The following is a 20018-nucleotide window of genomic DNA, read 5'->3' as shown; positions in this document are numbered from 1 at the left end:
GACGACCGGAGTTTGCCCGATGGTTTATGTTCCTTAAGATCAGCGACGTTCTGCGGTTCATTTGTGTTGCAAGCATCGTGTGCATAATGAGTGCGAGCATTGTGGCGAGCTCACCGCACAACGAACCCGGCGACCCCGAGTTCGATTCCCGCTCACGACCAATATCCAAACCGACTCGACCCGGATTTAAATGAGGACAGTGCCTGGTGCGGTGTGTACAGATCGCCACTGGGGAGACAAAAGCGGCCAGGCGTGGTGCTGGCAACCCCACACCCTCTTCGTGTGCCGTGCTGGCCTGCACAGGCGCTCTTCGCAAATAACCACTACAGCCTGTGACTGTATCTCAATCTAGATACGACATGCGGAGACCCTTCATCCACCAGTCGACTAACAAACTGCTGTAAATCATGGGACCTCCTTTGCCAGTACCAAAATATACTAATAGGGTTTTTCCCCTTTTTTCTGGCAACAAAACTGACACCTTTTGCAAGGAATCATGCTTACATTAACCACAATACTTGCAGTCAAATGCAAACAAAAAATAATACTGATAATTTATGCATTGTCTTTGAAACTGATTGGTCCACACCAGAGACAGCTTTCTTTAGAGCCTAGTCTCATATGGTGTTTGACCAGATGACGCCAAAAGGCGCACAGTTCAAAGACAACGCACTACCAGAGTAATGAGAGCTTGGGGTGAGCAGCTACATCATGGGACCTCCTTTGCCAGTACCAAAATATACTAATAAGGTTTTTCCCCATTTTTCTGGCAACAAAACTGACACCTGTAAATTGTTAAGTAAATTGAAGCGTCAAAACGTAGATGGACTATAAGAGCGCGCAAAATGCGTACGAATGATACGCAGTCCAATACAAACAGAATGTTGCTATAAAGCAAACAGAAATAAAGCAATAAACCGATTATGAGTAAGTCACACTGGGGGGGGAGGGGGGGGAGAGAGCGATTGAGTGGCTTCGCAGCTGCGCTATACACCAGCGTACCGTGGCTGGGACGTACGTGCATGTGTGTGTACGTTGAACTTCTTTTGCACCGTACGCAGCCAATCGTGCTAATCGGAGGTGCGGGAGGGAAGAAGGGAAGGGGGGCATGGCGGGCGATCCGAACGTTCTTCCCACCGCTCGTCCCTCTCCACCCGTCTCTGCACACGCCACACTTTCATTTGGCGTCCGAGAAAACAAACACACGGCGGGGGCCTGATTATACGCTTCATGAAAATGAAACGAAACCAATATCTGGGCTGGTTCAAATGAGAGGGCACGGCTTCCCACCTCTGCCACTAAAGGTCTCCTTCGCTCCCCACCGCCGCTTCGGGAAGCAAAGCTGCTGTGAGGGTTTCACACGTCTCGCACCATCAGCTCTCGCACGACAAGACGCGCCGAAGTGTACGTCTCGAGCATCAGGAGTGGCGGAGCGGTGAGCCCGTTGCCCTTCCAATCCCATCAACGCCAGTTCGATCGCGGGCCACGGCTAATAGTCAGCTTAATGCACATTCATGATGCACATGCATAATGTACATCGACTCATCAATTCCCCCTCCCCCTCTCCACTTTGCGCAAAAGCGCAGAAATGTGGTCACCACATCTACGCCTCTATATAAGGAACAAAAGAGTTAGACTTCACAAATCTGGCTGCCGCCTGATGAAGCTGGTTGTAATTACTGGCGAAACATGGTACTCGGATTGTAAATGTTGTGGCTTGGCTCTCCAACACACCGGTGTGCTGTACTAGTAACGAATTGGCCACGTTCTGTTTACGTGACAAATCTTACTAGTTGGCTGTGTCGCGTGGTGGCAGGTTTTAACGACACATTTATATATTTACGCGATCTAACCCAAAACATCTCTATTATGGATAATAGTCAGCAGCGAGTGATATCCGGAACCAGTCCTCGGCGCAGCAGATCTTTCTCCACGATTATACGACATCTAACATCGAGTGGCAAGGTCGATGCCCTTATGTTACCCCAGGAGCAGGAAGGTCAATGCCCTTATGTCACCCGTGCCAGCTAGCACAGCCTTCAGCGCAAACCTGTCAAGTTTTAAAGCACACTGGGACCTTCTACTCAAGCAAATATATAACCTGCTCTAGGGTGATCATGTCCACGCCATTTCCTCCTTCTCCTCCCCCTCCCCCCCACACCCACGTATGTACGCATGTCGAACTTATTTTTCACCGTACGCAGCCAACCGTGCTCATCGGTTGGCGCGGGGGGAGGAAGGACGACACACACCGGCCAAAGGAGACGGAGCAATGAAATCAGCAGGATCGTGAAAGATGTCAGCGCCTTCACGTAGCAGTGGATGCATCATGGCCAATGATGGATGAGTGCATCCCAGGGGGGCATATTCTGCACGTTTGGTTTGTAAGGCACCGAGGGAATTCCCACGATGCCTTGGCAGGCTCGTTGTATGTTTTAACCAACTTTGAACACTGGCCGTAAGAAATGTTTTCTTGTTCAAACAAAGTGCTTTGCTATTAAAACAACCTTAACATTTCTCCTGGCACCCGCCAGGCGAGACCAAGGAGGCCAGGATTCATATAAACACAGACGGGGGAGTAGTGGCACAGCGGTGAGTGCACCGCTCTACGATTCCCCCCCGGTGACCCGAGTTTGATTCCCAGCCGTGGCAAACGCGAGTTTGCGCGTGAAAACCGGGCCCTCAACCTCAACGGCCAGGACTGGCCAAAGTGGTGAAATATGGTGAAACAGCAGCCAGGACCACCTCGCTGTGAACTATGTCCAGTCCAGTCGTGGATTTACCCTGGCGAGGTGCACGTGCAGCGGTGTGGCCTGCGGGATATCCAGGCGGCAGTGGCAAGCACCGCGATACGTTATTGAATCTATCCGTGTGGATATTGAGAGCTATCTCCCCCCCCCTCTTCTATGCGTGGGCATCACAGCCGTCGCTAGACATTTTGGCGCCCGTGACAAGGCCAAGGTGTCATCTTCGTCCTCCCACACCCCCACTGAGGAGCCGTCACCACCCCACAAACATGCTGAGCCACCAGCCGCCACTGCCGCCAACTATTTCGCGACACCAGGGAGGGTTGGTCCGGCAACCGAGCTAACGAGAATTCGGTAGTAGTAAAAATAAAAAGAATGAAACTCCAATATTTCACGGAGCCGCAATGAAACGCGAGCACGAGACGGCGGCCCTCAATAAACAGCGGCACGAAGCGGCCATCAAGCAGCCGCATGCGGCTACGGGGCCGCGGGTCCTACGACCCCCCCCCCCCCCCCGTTCCCTGGGGCTGCACATGTTGAGTGTGGTGCCACCAACCCCCGGGGCCCCCCACCCACCACCCCCACCCCAGGCAGTGCTTGACTACATGAACTCTGCTCTCCTTCCCCAGAGCCATCCCCCCTAGGGTTACGGGGCGAATCGGGGGACAACTGCCGTGGGCACCCCCCCACCCCGTGCTTTTTGAGAGCCCCCCCCCCCGGCCTGCCACGCTTCGACGCGGACAAATACCGGGAGCTCTCAATTCCTCCTTCTCCTTGTACTCGATCCACGCTTTCGCTCCCTCTCTCTTCTCGCCCCCCCCCCCCCCCTTCACTGGAACAAACTTCCCCCTCCACATTAAGCGGTCATCTCCGCTCACTCAATTCTTGTTCCCCGGCTCACCCCACGACCCCCTTAATCTCCCCCTCATAACCACGTCCATCACCGTTCCCTCTTCACATACAGCTATCACTCATTATTAACCCAAATTCATTCAATCCATTCACCATCATCATCATCTGTCATCATTTTCGCTTGCATCGAATTCCCGCATCATCACAGATCTGCCCCCACTGCTTCCTCTCATCTATTTAATTCACCACATCTCCGCCATTACATTCACACACGTTGTCGTAGTGCCGTTGTTGTTGTTGTAGTACCGTTGTTGTTGTTGTACCGTTGTTTATTCTTTGTAAAGCGCTTCGGTTAAGTCGCTTTATAAAATCCGTTAAGATAAAAGTGATATACTCTTTGGTTCTTTCGGTAAAGCCACGCAGTTAGAAATAAAATAAAACACGACGTTTCGATTGCAACACAAGAGGTCGTCATCAGGCGATCGAAACGTCGTGATTTGTTTTATTTTATTTTATTCCCAACTACGTGACTTTACCGAAAGAACCATAGAGTATGGATTCCTGCAGTCACGAAAGCTTCAAATCAAGATAAAAGTGACACACGCAGGCGTATTCCCTGCCGATTGAAAATAAGCACTCAGGATTTACGGTCTTGCGCTCACCAGACGTTGGGGCATTAATGTACACGTTGTCAGGCACCTGTGACCCGGGACCCCTCCAAGAGGCGAGGGTCAGTGGATGACGACGCAGAGATTTATGAAACTCCCCGACCCATTTGCGAAGCGAGCTCGATGTGTGGGTACAGCGGTTTAATTGTTGAATCCATCTGTGCGGTGCTTTTAGTGGTATCCCCTCAATTTGTATGGACTTTCTCCACGTACTCGTGTTTCCCTCTCACGTGCCACTCATTCATGGATATTAGGCAAACAATACCCAATGTAGCAGGGACCATTCCGACAAAAGCGAGGCTTTCCTGGGCAAGTAAATATGATATTGGAATTATTTACATTCATCTACACAATATTAATTTAACAATCTTCTCGAAAAAGGCTCATGACGATGATAACGAAGGTTTTGGCTCGTTTTCCACAGGTTCATTTGCATCATGACAAATCTCCGTTCAGTTGTGTAACGTGTCACGATGGGCAATTGTCAACCGAGCGTCTTTGCCCCATAATGATTCCCCTACCGCGTAGAATCGTTCTCTTAGCCGGGCAACAGCTGTGGTACTCTTCACGGAATAAAATAATCGGCAAAGCCCTTGTTTTTTTTATTGGCCTACCGAAAGGCTTTTTCTGAAATGTTCGCGAAGGCTTTGGCATTTGATGTTTCGATTGACGTGTCGATAAATAGGAGGCTCTGCGGGTGGATAATAGCTAACATTAGCGTGGGGCTCTGCACATTCAATGTTGTCCCTTTTTTTAACTCCATTTGGAACATTTCAAATGTGCCCATTTTCAGCACCGATTGCCATCTCTGCGCTCGATTAATTTGCGTTTGTTCATTGCATTAATCGTAAATGTAATGTTGTTATAATTCGATTATTTATCATTCTATTCAAGGAACCTTTTGATAAAATCTACCTTTGTATGGAAACACGCATATTTTGCCAGGCTCACCTCTGCGCTTGGCCGGCACTTTGAGGTTATCTTCAATCGAAGGCAAAACCCACAACAAAAGACAAAGATCCCCCGTATAGTCTTAATAGAGCACCTATGAAGGCCGACATGGCACACGAGGGGATGGTTTGTCAGCACCACATCCGGCCGCCTTTGTCTCCCCAGTAGCGATGCTTACAAACCGCACCAGGTACTCATTTGAGGCTGAGTCGACCTAGGGGAGGCCCAAGACCGGTTCAGATAATCGTCACCGGTGTTGGCCATGAGCGGGAATCGAACTCGGGTCGCCGGGTTCGTAGCACAGCATGGTAACCGCTACACACACACAGAATTGACAGACTACCTTACGTATATATGTCTGTGCTGGAAAATGGGAATTGACATTTGCTATTCGCTTCCTGACAGACCGAGTGATCGGCATTTCGCGTTTACATTTTAGGTTACGGCGATGATTATTTTTTTATCGCCCCGTGTACATCCTCAGTGTCGACTGTGAGTCATGATTCGTCTTCGCAATGGCGAGACCATCGCATGCATCCGTGCATCATCATCGTCGTGGCTCGCCGGTGCACGCACGCACTCACGAATGCGCACGCGCACCACACGGCATCACACCACCCCAGCTGGATCCAATCACAGCTGCCAAGCCACACCTCTCGACCAGCAGCCAGACTCTCCACACAACCAGACCAGAGGTGCTCCATTCATCTCAGTTGCAAACGATTCCCCCCCTCATCCCCCACCTCCCGGGCCCCATGCCCTCCACAGAACACAAATGGCACCGAAATTGTTGCGAGCGTCCCTCTCGCATAGATCGCCTCAATGCGGCAATTGTGCATTCACGTTTAAAAAATATATATATATTTTTTTTAGTTTTCCCCAATCGCATGCTAATGTTGTGTTACGGACGTCATCATGTCACGGGATCACCAAATCTAGCTGAGCGAGTCCATCGCCCCACGTTCGAGACTGGCCCGTGGAAGTAGATCTCACAGAACCGCCACCTCTTTGCCACACCAGACAAGGTTGGCCTCTGTTTTATGACGCAATAAGGAGAGCTGATTTTTTTTCTCAGACAGACCTGACTTGACACGCAGCACGGCAAAACGCAAACGAAATTCCGGTTCTGAAACGTGATTTGAAACACATTATTTATATAATCTTTTTTAATTACCATTACGCTTTAACAAGTTTAAAATGGCTCAGGAACGCGATTAACCGGGGTGGAGTATTGCTGCATCGTTCAGCACGCCTTGCTTTGAAGCCGGTAACCAGAGTTCAATTTCTCGTCACGATCACCGTCAGCGGCGAGCTAAATCCGAACCAGTCCTGGGTCCCGCTCGCTTAACCAACCCGCACCGAGTGGCGTGGGTAAAGTATCATCGTCACCGTGTCCTCCTTACCTTTGTACAGATCTAAATAGGGCCGTATTATTAACCTACAAGATATTCCAAGGCGCTCTTTAGCAATAATACAATTGTGCATCAGACAATAGCGGCAGAAATAAAGAGCGGGGCATGTTAGAACACGTGACGACTTCACACAAGTACTAATGAAAATTGTTGGTCAACGTATATCTTTTTTTAAATACACGAATTACGTTCAAATTGTTAAACCATTCATCAATCCAGTCGCGGTTGAAAGCCTTCCCATGCTACACTGATCGTGAGGATTACTTGACCACTCTTCACCACGCTGGTCAGTGTGGGTGAGTGAAGGGGACTCGCCCAGGTCACTCGAAACAGACGGCGGCTGGCAATTGAACTCGAGCTGCTTGGTTCATAGCGTGGCGTGCTAATCGCTGCACCCTATACGCCATGCATTGTACAGAAATACGTATTTTTTTTAATGCAAACCGATTGCTGATGCGGTAATTGGACGTTTAATTAATGCGGGTGCTCACCCAGTAGCATTTTACGTATTGAATTGCAACACACAGGGCAACACAATCGCTCCTCTGGCTTAGAGAAGCAGAGAGAAAAAGACCTGAACACACTTGGCAGCGATCCTAGTGCCCGCGTAATTCAGTAAACCCAGCCTCGTTTGTCTCTCCCGGTGACATTTTTGCAATTCGAACGAGGGGCTTAGTTACAGAGGTGTTGGCGAAGTTACCGTAATCGCCCTGGCGATGATCACACAGTGCGCTAACCGATGAGCTGCAACTTCACCCAGACACACGCACACGCGCGCACATATATAGTTTATACTATCTACTTTTTAAACAACAATAACATCGAGGGCAGTCAACAGAACCAGAAGGGCACAATTATCAACGCAACCGGGATGAACTTTCATTTGAGCTCGCGTTAAATCTTCCCGGGCACCTCCGATTGACACCGTCGGCTATGCACGGTGTGAAAGAAGTTCAACATACGTACATACAGGGGATGTTGGGCAGTGGGCATTGATGGGCGTGGTGACGGTAATCTGTGACCTGGGACTCTAAGAGGCAAGGGTTAGTGAAACTCCCTGACCCATTTGTGTGGCAAAGTAGATCAAAATCACAATATTTATTCATACTAGAGGAATCCGATGAGCTATGAAGCTATTTTTCGAGGTGTCCATTACAACAACAGACAATACAAAAACACGAGAGGAGTGCAAAGTATAGGAAAGGTAAACAAATATAGAATAAAACTATGTTTTTTAAATATATTCTTTGGTTCTTTCGGTAAAATCACGTAGATATATCAATATTAATTCCTGCATTCACGAAAGTTAAGTCAAAATATTTGTTTTATCTTAGCAGGTAAAGCCCAAGGATTATTATTAATCAAAATAATCCTGACCACAAATGATAGCTCAACAAAGTGGCTTATCACGTTGACATATATAGCAGCAACATTATCTAAATGCACGTTGCTAAATGTCGAGAGAAAAACCAGAGGATCCGAAGAAAAAAAATCCACGCAACCACGGGGAGAACATGCAAACTCCAAATATCCAGGCATCAGGGTCAGGGTAGAACCACCGATCTCCTGCATACCAGGTGAGGTAGTTAACATCACGCCATGCTATGCTATAGATGCCCTCTGCTGTGAGCTCTGAAAAACTAGAGGCAACGGAAAGGCAAGTGACGGAAGAGAGAGAGAGAGAGAAGGAAAAGAAAGGAGAGGGTGGCCTGGAGGTTGATGGATACCGCTGTGATGAGATGCACGCACGGAGAGAGAGACAGAGAGAGTTGTTTTGGGCTCACCATGGCAGAAGCGTTCCGTAGCGAGTCCTTCGGCTCCTGCTCACAAAGTAGCCCACGGCGGGGTCCGTGAGCGCGTCCCACGCTCTCCCCGCGAACAGAATCACGGACGCGTAGAACGGCTTCAGCTGGAGTGACGCACGCACACGCGTGTACACACACGCACGGCGACGTTTAGACAAGTGCTAGACGTGTGACGGCACCGTGTCACGTGACGTCTGGAGTGTGCGTCTACGTGCGTACATGTGCGTGCGAGTCTACAAGAATGGGACTTGGTCACATGAGCTCTGCGTGTGTGCGCGTATCAGTATGTATATGGAGAGTGGTAGTTCAGCGGCTGGCACAATTCGGTCCGGCGGTGTTGCCATTCGTTGTTGTGGGGCTTCGTGGTTCAAATCCAGAGACCGCCCTGGTCAATACTGCAACAGTGCATCGTATTGACCGTAGTGGTAATTATAATAATACTACTCGCCGTCCGCTTCACTCACAGCGAACCTTAAGGATTCCCCTAAAGTCGATAGCAATGGTCGGCCATTACGTGTCAGGGTTAGAATTTGCCAGAAAATTGGAAACTTCCACCGCACTTTACTCTATTGGGATCACACAGCAGCAGCAGAAGCAGCCATCGCCCCCCTACTGGCAGACTGATGCCCCCAAGTCACGCTTGAAAATGAGACTAATCATGCTCACTTTAGTTCTCACCTGGTTTAACAAATAACCAAACAATTAATTATTTTTTTACCAGGTAAGGCCCACTGAGCTGTATAGCTCTTTTTCAGAAGCGACCTAGCCACAAATGAAAGCTCAACGAAGTGGCTTATCACGTGTGGAAATGTATAGCAGCCAAATATTCTAAACGCATGTCTCTAAATGTGGAGGGAAAAACAAGAGGACCTGGAGAAAAATCCAAATGACCACAGGGAGAACATGCAAACTCCAAATATACAGCTGGCATCATAGTCGGGAGCGAACGCATGACCTCCTGTATACCAGGCGAGGTAGTTAACATCTCGCCACCGTAGCGCCAAGAAACGAAGTCTCCTTCGTAATCTTAGTATCTTATGGTTCCCCCACCTCGGTTTGTGCGTCTTGTGCATTCTAATTAGCTCCAGGGTGCGTTACTCATTGTTAAAATTCACATCAGAATTTTTATTTGCATCGGCTACGCGTAATATATTCGACGCTGTGTAACTTTAGCCTAATAAACTGAAATTGACCAGAAATATATACAAATTGTTTAAATAAGTGTATTTGGAACATCAAATGTGGAAATGTAACCACAAATGCAGTTCTGCTGAGATGAACTTTAAAAGTGGCAAAAATCTTCACAGGTATAAATCTTTGGGTTGGCAGGTGGTGGGGTTGCGGCTGGATATTTGTGATTTTTTTTTTACGTACATCAAGCGTCACCGATAAACCTCCGGGGCATGGAGCGGTGGCGCAGTGAACCAAGACCTTGAGTTCAACCACTTCAAGGGAGACCTTAACGTGTATTTAATGAACGCAGTGTGACCGGACAGCATTTATTTTGCGTTTCTTAAACGACTATTTTCGTCACATTATGCACCCAGCGACCTGAGCTTCATCCGCAGCCTGTAACAACAAAGCCCGCGGTGACATCGCCACGTCGCTTGTGCCAGGCTACGTGCACCTCAAGGCCACGTGAAGTGTCGGACAACAGTGGTGTGAGTGACATCTGAACCCAGCCCCAGATCTCCCACAACGCCCCCCCCCCCCCCCCCACTACTGCCCACCACTTTCCCCAACCCCACACGCCCACCGGCATGGTGAAGTATGGTAAAAAAAAACCCATGACCGAGGACTTCACCCAGCAGTGAATTGGCAAAAGGCTGTAAATAATAATTATTTATATCAAGCCCGCTCCCCCCAAAAAAAATACCACGTGTCATAATTACAACTGCCTTGGCTGATAGAGAGTCAGAATCTTGATTTACACTGGAGGATACCGATGAGCTATAAAGTTATTTTTTCACGGATGTCCACCAGGCGCGGGTCAGAAAGCTAACAAGGACAAATCGTGGAAAAAAAACACGATAGGAGTGCCAAGCAGAGGGGGCATGAGCAAGACTTCGTGAATATTAATGGGGTCTGTTGCTCGTGAACTTTCAGATTCAGAATCTGAATGTTTGTTCAGGTGGCAACGTCGCCTGGGCACGATGCCTCGCAGGCTTGGCTTCACATCAGCCAGTGCAGATGTAAACTCAGCGGAGGAATCAGGCCACGCTGCCCTGGTGTCGCTGCTGTTGATGTGTTTCAACGTGCCGCTGGTTGTAACTTGTTTTACGGAGGAAAAGTACACAGAGTCACTAACATTCTCCATCGCCCTCATGCCTCACCCTCTCTACGTTCTGAGTGTCTCTCTCTGTGTCTGTCCCCCCCTCCATCCATTCTCTGGCCTCTATCTCCAAGTCTTCCTTCTTGTCCGTGTGTCTCCGAGACAGACACAGTACTGTATTGCATTCTCTCTGTAAATGTCTCTAAATGTATCCTTCTCCGCGTCTGTGTCTCTCTGTGCTGTTCTCTGTGTCTATTTGAGTGTGTCTGAGACAGACACAGAATTGCATTGCGTCTCTCTAAATGCCCATGCATCTCTTCATGTCTCTATCCGTGTCTGTTTCTCTCGGTGTTGTTCTCTGTGTCTGTTGCTGTGTCTAAGACAGATAAGAGCGTGTAAACCTGAGTCTTTCTCCTTCCCTGTCCACGTTTCTCTCAATTCAATATGATACAATGTGGATGCGTGTGTGTGTGTGTATATAGCATCTACACCCACTGGATCTTAATGGCGAAGATAGTGGCCATCATTATTTGTAGAACGAGCCAGTCCAGTCATGGTTGAAAGAAAGAAAAAAAGGTATTGGAGCGTGGACTTCACAACAGGGGCAGGCAGTCGACTGCACGGATGGCTGTAGAGGCAGTTAGAGACTAGGAGGGGAGAGGTGGGGGTGTGAATCAGAAAAGAATGAGTGACCTCCTACAGTGCAAATATTGAACAGGGGGAGGGGGGGATGCTTCGACAACAGGACGTCTTGGTTGCTGGAATGGAGGGTTCACAAACGGTTAGCAGAGTGAGACGAGAGGAGAGAGGTAGGAGAGTGCGTGGAGGGAAGTAGATCTTGGAGGATCTTGAAGAGGGCAAGTGCGATCTTGAAATTTATCCAGGATTGATTTGAGAGCCAGTGGGGGGAAAACTGGGGTATCGGGGCGATATATTCTTGGTTCTTTCCGGTAAAGTCACGTATAAGAGAAATAATAAAATTATTTAAAAAATCTTTACCTTCTACGTGACTTTACCGAAAGAACCAAGAATATGAATCCCTGCAGTCACGAAAGCTTTATATAGGGGTGATGCTGTCTTGTTTGTGGGTGTCGCAATCTGAATATGTATTTGTATCGGTATCGGAGGAATCCGATGAGCGATAAAGCTCTTTTTCAAAGGTTAGGGTGTTAATGAGTGCATAAGAATGCTCCCATGACTTTCTCCACTTCTCTTTGTGATTCACTCTTCACCTCTGGCTATCTCTCTACAGGCCTAACCATCTCTGTCCTTATCTGTGTGTGTGTGCATGGGGGGAGCGGTCGTGGAGCAGTTAGCGTGCTACGGCTACGAACCCAGCGAGCCGAGTTCGATTCCTGCTCAAGGCCCACACCGGTGACGATTATCAGAACCGGTCCTGGGCCTCCCCTAGGTAGACTCAGCCTTAAAAAAATTACTTGGTGCGGTGTGTAAACATCGCCACTAGGGAGACAAAGGCTGCCGGGCGTGGTGCTTGCCACCCTCCCTCTCGTGTGCAGTGCCGGCCTTCATAGGTGCTCGCTAACAGCACATGCCCCAACAGTCTGTAAGGCTATACGGGGGATATTTGTCTTTGTATTAGTCTCGCTCTCCTCCTCTCTCCATTTCTATCGTCCCCCTGAGTGTGGAGACAGCTCTACCCGCAGATACGGATAAGCCCACACCTACGCAAATCCCTGCATCATTCCTGAGTCACATCCTTTTCAGCATTGTCCCGAATGTCGATCCGGAAGTACGCTTCTGGTTACAGCTCTGCGATTTTCCGGCAAGGTTAAGACCACAGAATGGAGGATTGATATTAATAATAATCAAGATGTCCAATGTCTGATAGTAAGACACGACGCTCTGAAGATGTTCACACACCAAATACAGACCTGGTGTGGGCCAATCAGCTTCAAGGACAACGAGTACATTACCGAAGCACGTTAGTTTGCATGCTTTACCACAGGCATGTGTGATTGATGCAGAATCTATGCCTTGTTGTGATAGGTGTCCATTTGGCATTGGAGCATCTCAACACCTCCTCCATTACTGCCAGAAAGGTGGTAAAGCCACTTCTTCTTTTTTTACATCAATAACACAATGTGATATTTGTGTAATTCCTCGCTCAAGCAAATCGCAGATCGGAACCCGTACAATTTGTGACGCCGACATATTGTCGCAATGGGGCGCGGGAAACCGCAGACGAAGAGGGAAGGCGGCCAGAACCGCGACGCCAACGATCGCCCAAGCTCTGCGATCCTACATCGGGATGTTTGACCAACTCCATTAATGAGCATTTAACGGCGTGCCTGTTGTGCATTATTGGTAGCTCTGCCGTGCGTGTCTGCGCATGCGCGCGCGCGAGATGGTGTTTCGCTAACAGCACTTGCCCCAAACAGCCTGTTGTGGCTACACAGGAGATTTTTGCATTTGTCAGTGCGTGCGCGTGCGCGTACGTGCGCACGTGTGTGCAAGTGTGTGCGTGTCTGTATGTGTGTGCACGTGTGCGTAAGTGTGTGCAAGTGTGTGCGTCCGAACCGCGCCGTGCGTGCTCCGTTACCTGCGCCACGTCAAGAAGGAATATTTGAAAGAAAAATCCGATGGCGCTGCCGGTCATCTGGTAAGGGGCGCCACCAATCCCGAAACAAATCTTGCTCATCACAGACAGCTTGGTGCTCTTGGGCTCCTGCGACATTGGCATTAGCGAGCACGCACACACACAGACACAGACGGACACACACAAACACACGCGGATTACTGCTTGTGAGCGTCAAAAAACATTATTGACAGGGTGGCACGCACGATGACAGACGTACACGTCCGACAAACGTCATATCAACCAGTTGTTAAACGTTGGGCATAGCGTGGTTGGCATGCGGCTGTGGTGCAAGAAATTAAATGAGTTACCCCCCCCCCCCCTTCACATCTTGTCGCCCGGTACCGGCTCTTGGGCTAGTCTAGCCAGTGGGCAGTCTAGCCAGGGGGCAGCCCAGCCAGGGGGCAGCCCAATCAGGGGGCAGCCCAGCCAGGGGGCAGCCCAGCCAGGGGGCAGCCCAGCCAGTGGGCAGCCTAGCCAGTGGGAAGCCTAGCCAGGGGGCAGCCTAGCCAATGGGGCCAAGTGCAATCCCAGCTCCTGCTCCACGCTCAACAGTTACCGCTGCTGTGAAGCTCACGAATTGCTACTTTGTGAAAACATAAAAGATCACGTGCATTCAAGTTGGGCTTTTTTGTGTTTATGCTTTGGAATGTATCTAAATATGGTCTGAGTGTGCTTGATCCTGAAAATGTGTGTTTCACACGCCAAGTTGGGATTCGGCATGTAACATGAAAATCACGTGGGTGAATAATTGAATTATTATTTCTTCTTGGTGAATTCATATACATCATATCAAATTTTTTACATGTGGTCAGTGAAGCAACAATAGTTTTTTCCCCATTTATACTGGAGGAATCCGATGAGCTATGAAGCTCTTTTGCACAGATGTCCAGCACGGGCGAGTCGATGTTCAGTGTCAGCTGGTAACGTAGTTCACCAGGCTCGACCGTGTTTAGTTAAGCAATCAGAGTCCCCGCCCCCACAGCACCTTATATACCATGATCTCTGTACAGCCTGTTCCACACCCACGTGCTAACCGAGCCCAAAGTCACGGTGGGTGCTCGGCGGGTGCGTGCGACGGCCCGTGAATGTGTTTTGGTGAAGTTTTTCCAGAAAAAGAATGAATACGTGGCTTTTAAACGAATACATTTGATATTAACGTAGGGAGCCCTATTTAAAAAGTTGGAAATGTTGTGACCACCCCTTCCCCCCCAATCCGCCCACCGCTCGACCGAGCGGAGATGTTAAGTCACTTGCCTGATATACAGGAGGTCGTGGGTTTGATCCCAGCGCCCGTTGTATATTTAGAGTTTGCGTGTTCTGGCCGTGGTCGCGTTGATTTTTTTTTCGGGTCCTCCAATTTTTGCCCTCCATATTTAGAATCAACGCGCGTATTTGGCTGCTAGATATTTCAACTCGACAAAGCCACTCCCCGTTGAGCCATCATTTCTGATAGCCAGGTCGCTCTGAAATACAGCTAAATAGGTAAAATCAACAATATATAAAGTTTAGTAGTTTAGTTTACTCTGATCAGCTGTTTGACATTGAGTTCATGCAGCGCTTGCCCCTCGTCTCTAGGTAGCCCCCCCCCCCGCTCACCCCAACGTGTTTCCAGCGTCGTTGGAGCGGACACTTTCCTACGTCGCGTCCTGTACGTCAGCCAGTGCTTCGCACCCGAGCTCCATGTTTCCATGACACGAATGGAATGTCTCGTGGCTCAAAGCGAAGGGCCCGGGCCGGCGTGACGATGTTAAAGACCACCGCCAACGGGGGCTCAACATTGCTGCGTGCCCGTGGCCACGTCGCCAATATATATGCAGAATGTGGAGAGCCTTATATAAGAGGGCCAAAGTGGAGCCCCTGCAAATGTTTTGCTCAAGCCACCGCTTAACAGAAGGGCCTGCTCAGCTTGACGGACTTTTAGACAATCCCTCCACATTTACGCCTACTCTCCCAGGCTTGCAAGATATCTGGAAATTAGGAGATTCTATTAAATTAGGGTAAATGTTTATAATCCATAGACTGTGTTTTAGAGGATCGGTCAGCCGTCACACTAATGTTGTTGCGTTAATATTCAAAGGTTATATGATATGTAGGGTATGGGTATGTATGCGAAGACGCCTGAGCTAAAACGCCGCATTATTTGTTCAGCAATGAGTTCTATATCCTATAGTTAAATAAAAAGATTTGAAATATAAAGTGTAAACTGTACAGGTAGGTATTACCAGAATAGCACCCCACATGCGAGGTACACAAACTGGAGTATTTGAAGGTAGCTACACTTTAAACATTCCACCGAACAGTATATCATATATGGCTTGATCGCGAGTGACTCAAGTAAATCCTAATTTGATTTGAAAAATAATATTTGCAGATTCGATACAGCTGGGAGCGCACGAGCGAGCGAGTGACTGATGCCAATTCAAACAACCTTCCAAAAAGGACTACACAGCTGAGATTTGGCACGCATATTTGCGGGTCTATATCACTGGAAATATTCCAAACTCAACTTTTTCAATTTTGGACCACCACAAAAATCAGGGGGAGGAAACTTTTACTTTGTTCCCTACTTTCAAACCGTGAGACAGTCATTTTTTTATTTTCTCTGGTACTTTATTGAAAAGGCGCGATGCCATGGATATGAGCCACAGGACAGGATAACAATCGTAACAACAATCCCAAGTGGCATGGATTTTAGCATAGCTCTCCCGCCACTCTAGATTCATGTGACACGTACGCATCAGCCTCTCCTTGTGCTCCAAAAATGCCAGTGGCTGTGTAGGCTCATTTGATAAAGCGATGTTGCCGATACACGTAACCACGGGACCTGCTGCCCCACCACACTGCAAGGCTGTGACAAGGCAACGTATGATGATGGAGCAACGCTCTGTTCCATTACTGTACGAATTATTTGGCGATGCTGATGCTGCTGCTGCTGCTTTGTTGGCCGTGATGCACAAGCCCAAACAAGGAAAAATTAACCCGTAAAAACAAAGTTTTTCACTATAAATCCTTTATATGCGTGGCATCGGTTTTATTTTATTATTCATTTCTGTTTTTCTTGAGTAAGAGTTTTATTTTTATCACATTGGTATTTTAAATTAAATATGAAAAAAAATTCCTAAAAAGTGGAAAATTTTGGAAAAAAATTTTCACGAAAATAAATTGTCACGCACAACGAGTCTGTGTGCAAATGTCAGCTCGATTGGATCACGGGAAGTGGGTTAAAAAACGACCGAAACATTTGCACGGTCGTAAGCGCGCAAGCAAGCAAGTTAACTTAATATAAAGGATTTAAAAATCGCATTCATCAATAATACCACTGATGCTGCCTTGAAAGAATATACTGTATCTAACAGGCGACGTTTCGGGAAACGGCTCTTCTTCATTACACATTGGTCGATTTCTGTATGCAGATAATGAGTTCCATGTGTAAGCTATACTGTACATACGTGTGTTCAGTTAATTAATTCGATGCTGCTGATGTGTGTATGTTCGACTTTGTGTGTCTGTGTGTATACTGTGTATTACTTGTCATAGCAATATTAGTTAGATTGTCCTTTCACATGCAGCATGTTCATTTGCGAGGTGTCTTACGTACGTTTGATGTGTCCGTGTATGTATTGATGCAGCTTTAGTGTGTTCTGTTGTGTGTATGCCCCGTTTTGGTTAATTCACATACAACTAAGACGCATAACGATTAATGTTATTATTATTTTTCTCGCTGATATCTTGCATGTTACTACACACCACAAGCGTGATTACACAACTCCCAGTAGGTATTACAAAGTGTTTTATGAATGGGTAGCACGCCACGTGTTACGCAAGTCAGATGGATGCACGCTGAGCCAAACCAAACTGCATTCTTAAACTTCAGCTGTTGAGCTGTGTTTTTTTTTTACTTACAAAGGCAAAAGAATATAGCGAGGAAGGAAAAAGTTGAGCGTTAAGCTCCGTGCCTAGGCAGGCTAAGGAAACCCCATTCATTCATTCACACAACACACACACAGTTCATACATACATACACACAGACGACACACGCACTTACACACATATCAAGGACAGAGATACACAGACACATACTAACATTCATACACAAATCACACACACAGATCATTCCTACATACATACACACACAGACGACACACGCACTTACACACATATCAAGGACAGAGATACACAGACACATACTAACATTCATACACAAATCACACACACAGATCATTCCTACATACATACACACACAGACGACACACGCACTTACACACATATCAAGGACAGAGATACACAGACACATACTAACATTCATACACAGATCACACACACAGATCATTCATACATGCATACACACAGACGACACATGTACATACACACATATTAAGGACAGAGATACACAGACACACACACTAACATTCATACAGAGATCACACACAGATCACAAAGACACAGATCACGCATCCATACATACACACACATCACACATGCATGCATACAGACACAGTCTACACATACACACACAATTTACACATGTATACACACAGATCATCGACACAGACAGATCACACGTGCATACAGACACAAACACACATCAAATGCATACATAGACACGCACAGACAAAAAGTCACACACGCATACATACAGACACGCACAGACGAAAGTCACACACATGCACGCAGACACACAACAAACCCGTACACACACAAAGTCACACATACATACGTAAGACACACGTCGCAGATAGACACGTACACACACACGTGTCACACAGACACAAGACAAAGATCCCCCGTATAGCCTCGAACAGACTTTTGGGGCAAGTGCTGTTAGCGAGCAGCACCGAATGAATGCCGGCACGAGCCTATTGGTGGCCAACACCACGCCCGGCCGCCTTTGTCTCCCCAGTGGCGATGTTCACACACCGCACCGGGAACTCATTTGAGGCCGAGTCGACCTAGGGGGGTGGGCCCAGGACCGTGAATCGAACTGCGGGTTGCCCGGTTTGTCACACGGGACACCCACAACACCACGCATGGGACACATGAAGTGTACACCCGCACACACACATAGCTTCACGCAAGCTCAGTCACTGCCACGTGACACTTATTTATAAGCGTAATGAATGAACGGATGTCACGATGAATGAACAAAGGAACGGAGTCTACAGACAGCGAACGAATCAGACGCGGAGCGATTCGCAAACGGGCCAAGTGAGTGTCGATAGATCGATCGAATGAATGAACCGACGCTTGAATGAATGAACTACGCGAATTACACAAACTGTGTTCGGAACGCACACGAAGAAGTGATGAGCACAGGGGTAGAGAGAGAGGAGGGGGGGGGGTGAGGCACCAGTGCACGCCGAGGGATGTATGTGGAATGAAACGAGTGCAATCCGTGGACGTCGCTAACCTTGAAAGATTCTTGGTTGAGCAGGTTGGACTCGGAGAGGGATGATTCGCTCCCGCTGTTACTGCTGTCGGCACCTTTACCCTCGCCTTTCGCCATCGTTCCAACAACTGTTAAAGCGATACACAATATATCGATTCTCCCCTACGGGTTTGTTGTGTCTCTCTCTTTGTGTGTCTCTGTGTGTGTGTCTCTCTCTCTGTGTGTGTTTCTATGTGTGTCTCTCTTTGTGTGTCTCTCTGTGTGTCTCTCTCTGTGTGTGTCTCTCTGTGTGCCTCTCTGTGTGCCTCTCTCTCTGTGTGTCTCTCTCTCTGTGTCTCTGTGTGTGTGTGTCTCTCTCTACCAGTGCTGTGGGTCTATTCCCAGCCGTAGCAATGCCAACGCAGCCCTTGCGAATGGCAATCGAATAAGCTGCTGTTGCTGCTGCTGCTATGGATGGACACCAAGGAAGTCAACGCCGTGCTTGCTGTTGGGATGATCTTCTTCCTCTAAAAACAAAAACCCGGGACAACCTCCCCGAGCTTCGTTATGCGACTCAAAGCAAGCCTAGAGCTCCTCCCAAATTGCATCCGCTCCACGCCGCTCGCAGAAAACCAGACGAAGGCAATCCACCACCCCCACCCCGTAACATTCAAACGTGGGGAGGCAGGGCGAGCATGTGGGTTGGGTTCGGAGGGTGTGCCGATCTCCGCTCCTCCGGTTGGTTGGCTCGAGATGTAAAGGGAGGTTGGAGGGGGTGGTGGCGGTGGCGGCGAGGAAGATCGAGGGGAGCGCGTGCGTTGAATATGAATAGCACTGCGCACCCACGACGCCTCCCCAAGCGTGACGGGTGGTGGTGGTGGTGGGGAGCGATAGGGGTGGTGGTGGAGTGGGGGTGGTGAGGGTACCCACATTGTACCCCACCACTCGCAGACGAAGTTGCTTAGTGAAAGAGGAAGCGCAGTTTTATATACAAAAGGATCGATTGTCGTGTGTGCAGCGGGGGTGTACAGAGTGTTCACTTTCGCTGCGTGTTATAGATGGACAGGAGTTGGTAGTGGTATTATATGTTTAAACCATTCGTTATTTCACAGCTGGATGAAGGCGTTGGTGGTGGCCGTTGTGCTATACTTCACCACGCTGGTTAGTGCCGGGTTTAGTTGGCATCAGGGTCTCCCAGCTTCGCGGAGCTAGACGTTATTTGGCCTACTCTTCCACGCTGGGCAAAACGGATTATCCTAATTGCAAAAGTAGCTATTACATATGTAGGAGCTACGGACCCAGCACTTTCAAGGTCCCCGCGCTAAATGGTTTCAAGCTATCAATTCC

General features: G+C 48.3%; 1 protein-coding gene across 1 annotated transcript in view; it reads right to left on the bottom strand.

Moving 5' to 3' along the window:
• The window catches only part of LOC133353339 (sodium-dependent lysophosphatidylcholine symporter 1-like), a 59788-nt gene extending 40455 nt beyond the window's left edge, over positions 1–19333 (bottom strand). The window contains exons 1-3 of the mRNA XM_061569488.1: positions 18714–19333; positions 13268–13393; positions 8415–8539 (exon numbers count right to left, since the gene is read on the bottom strand). Coding sequence (XP_061425472.1) covers positions 8415–8539; positions 13268–13393; positions 18714–18809 — 347 coding nt within the window. The 5' untranslated portion in view covers positions 18810–19333. The remainder of the gene's footprint in view (positions 1–8414; positions 8540–13267; positions 13394–18713) is intronic.
• Between the last annotated feature and the right edge of the window lie 685 nt (positions 19334–20018).

The sequence above is a fragment of the Lethenteron reissneri genome, chromosome 43, assembly GCF_015708825.2.
Source record: "Lethenteron reissneri isolate LAM-NWPU_2019-01 chromosome 43, ASM1570882v1, whole genome shotgun sequence".
In the NCBI taxonomy this organism is placed as follows: Eukaryota; Metazoa; Chordata; class Hyperoartia; order Petromyzontiformes; family Petromyzontidae; genus Lethenteron; species Lethenteron reissneri.
Note: the sequence above shows the minus strand (reverse complement) of the source record. Positions and strands in the feature narration are given on the sequence as shown.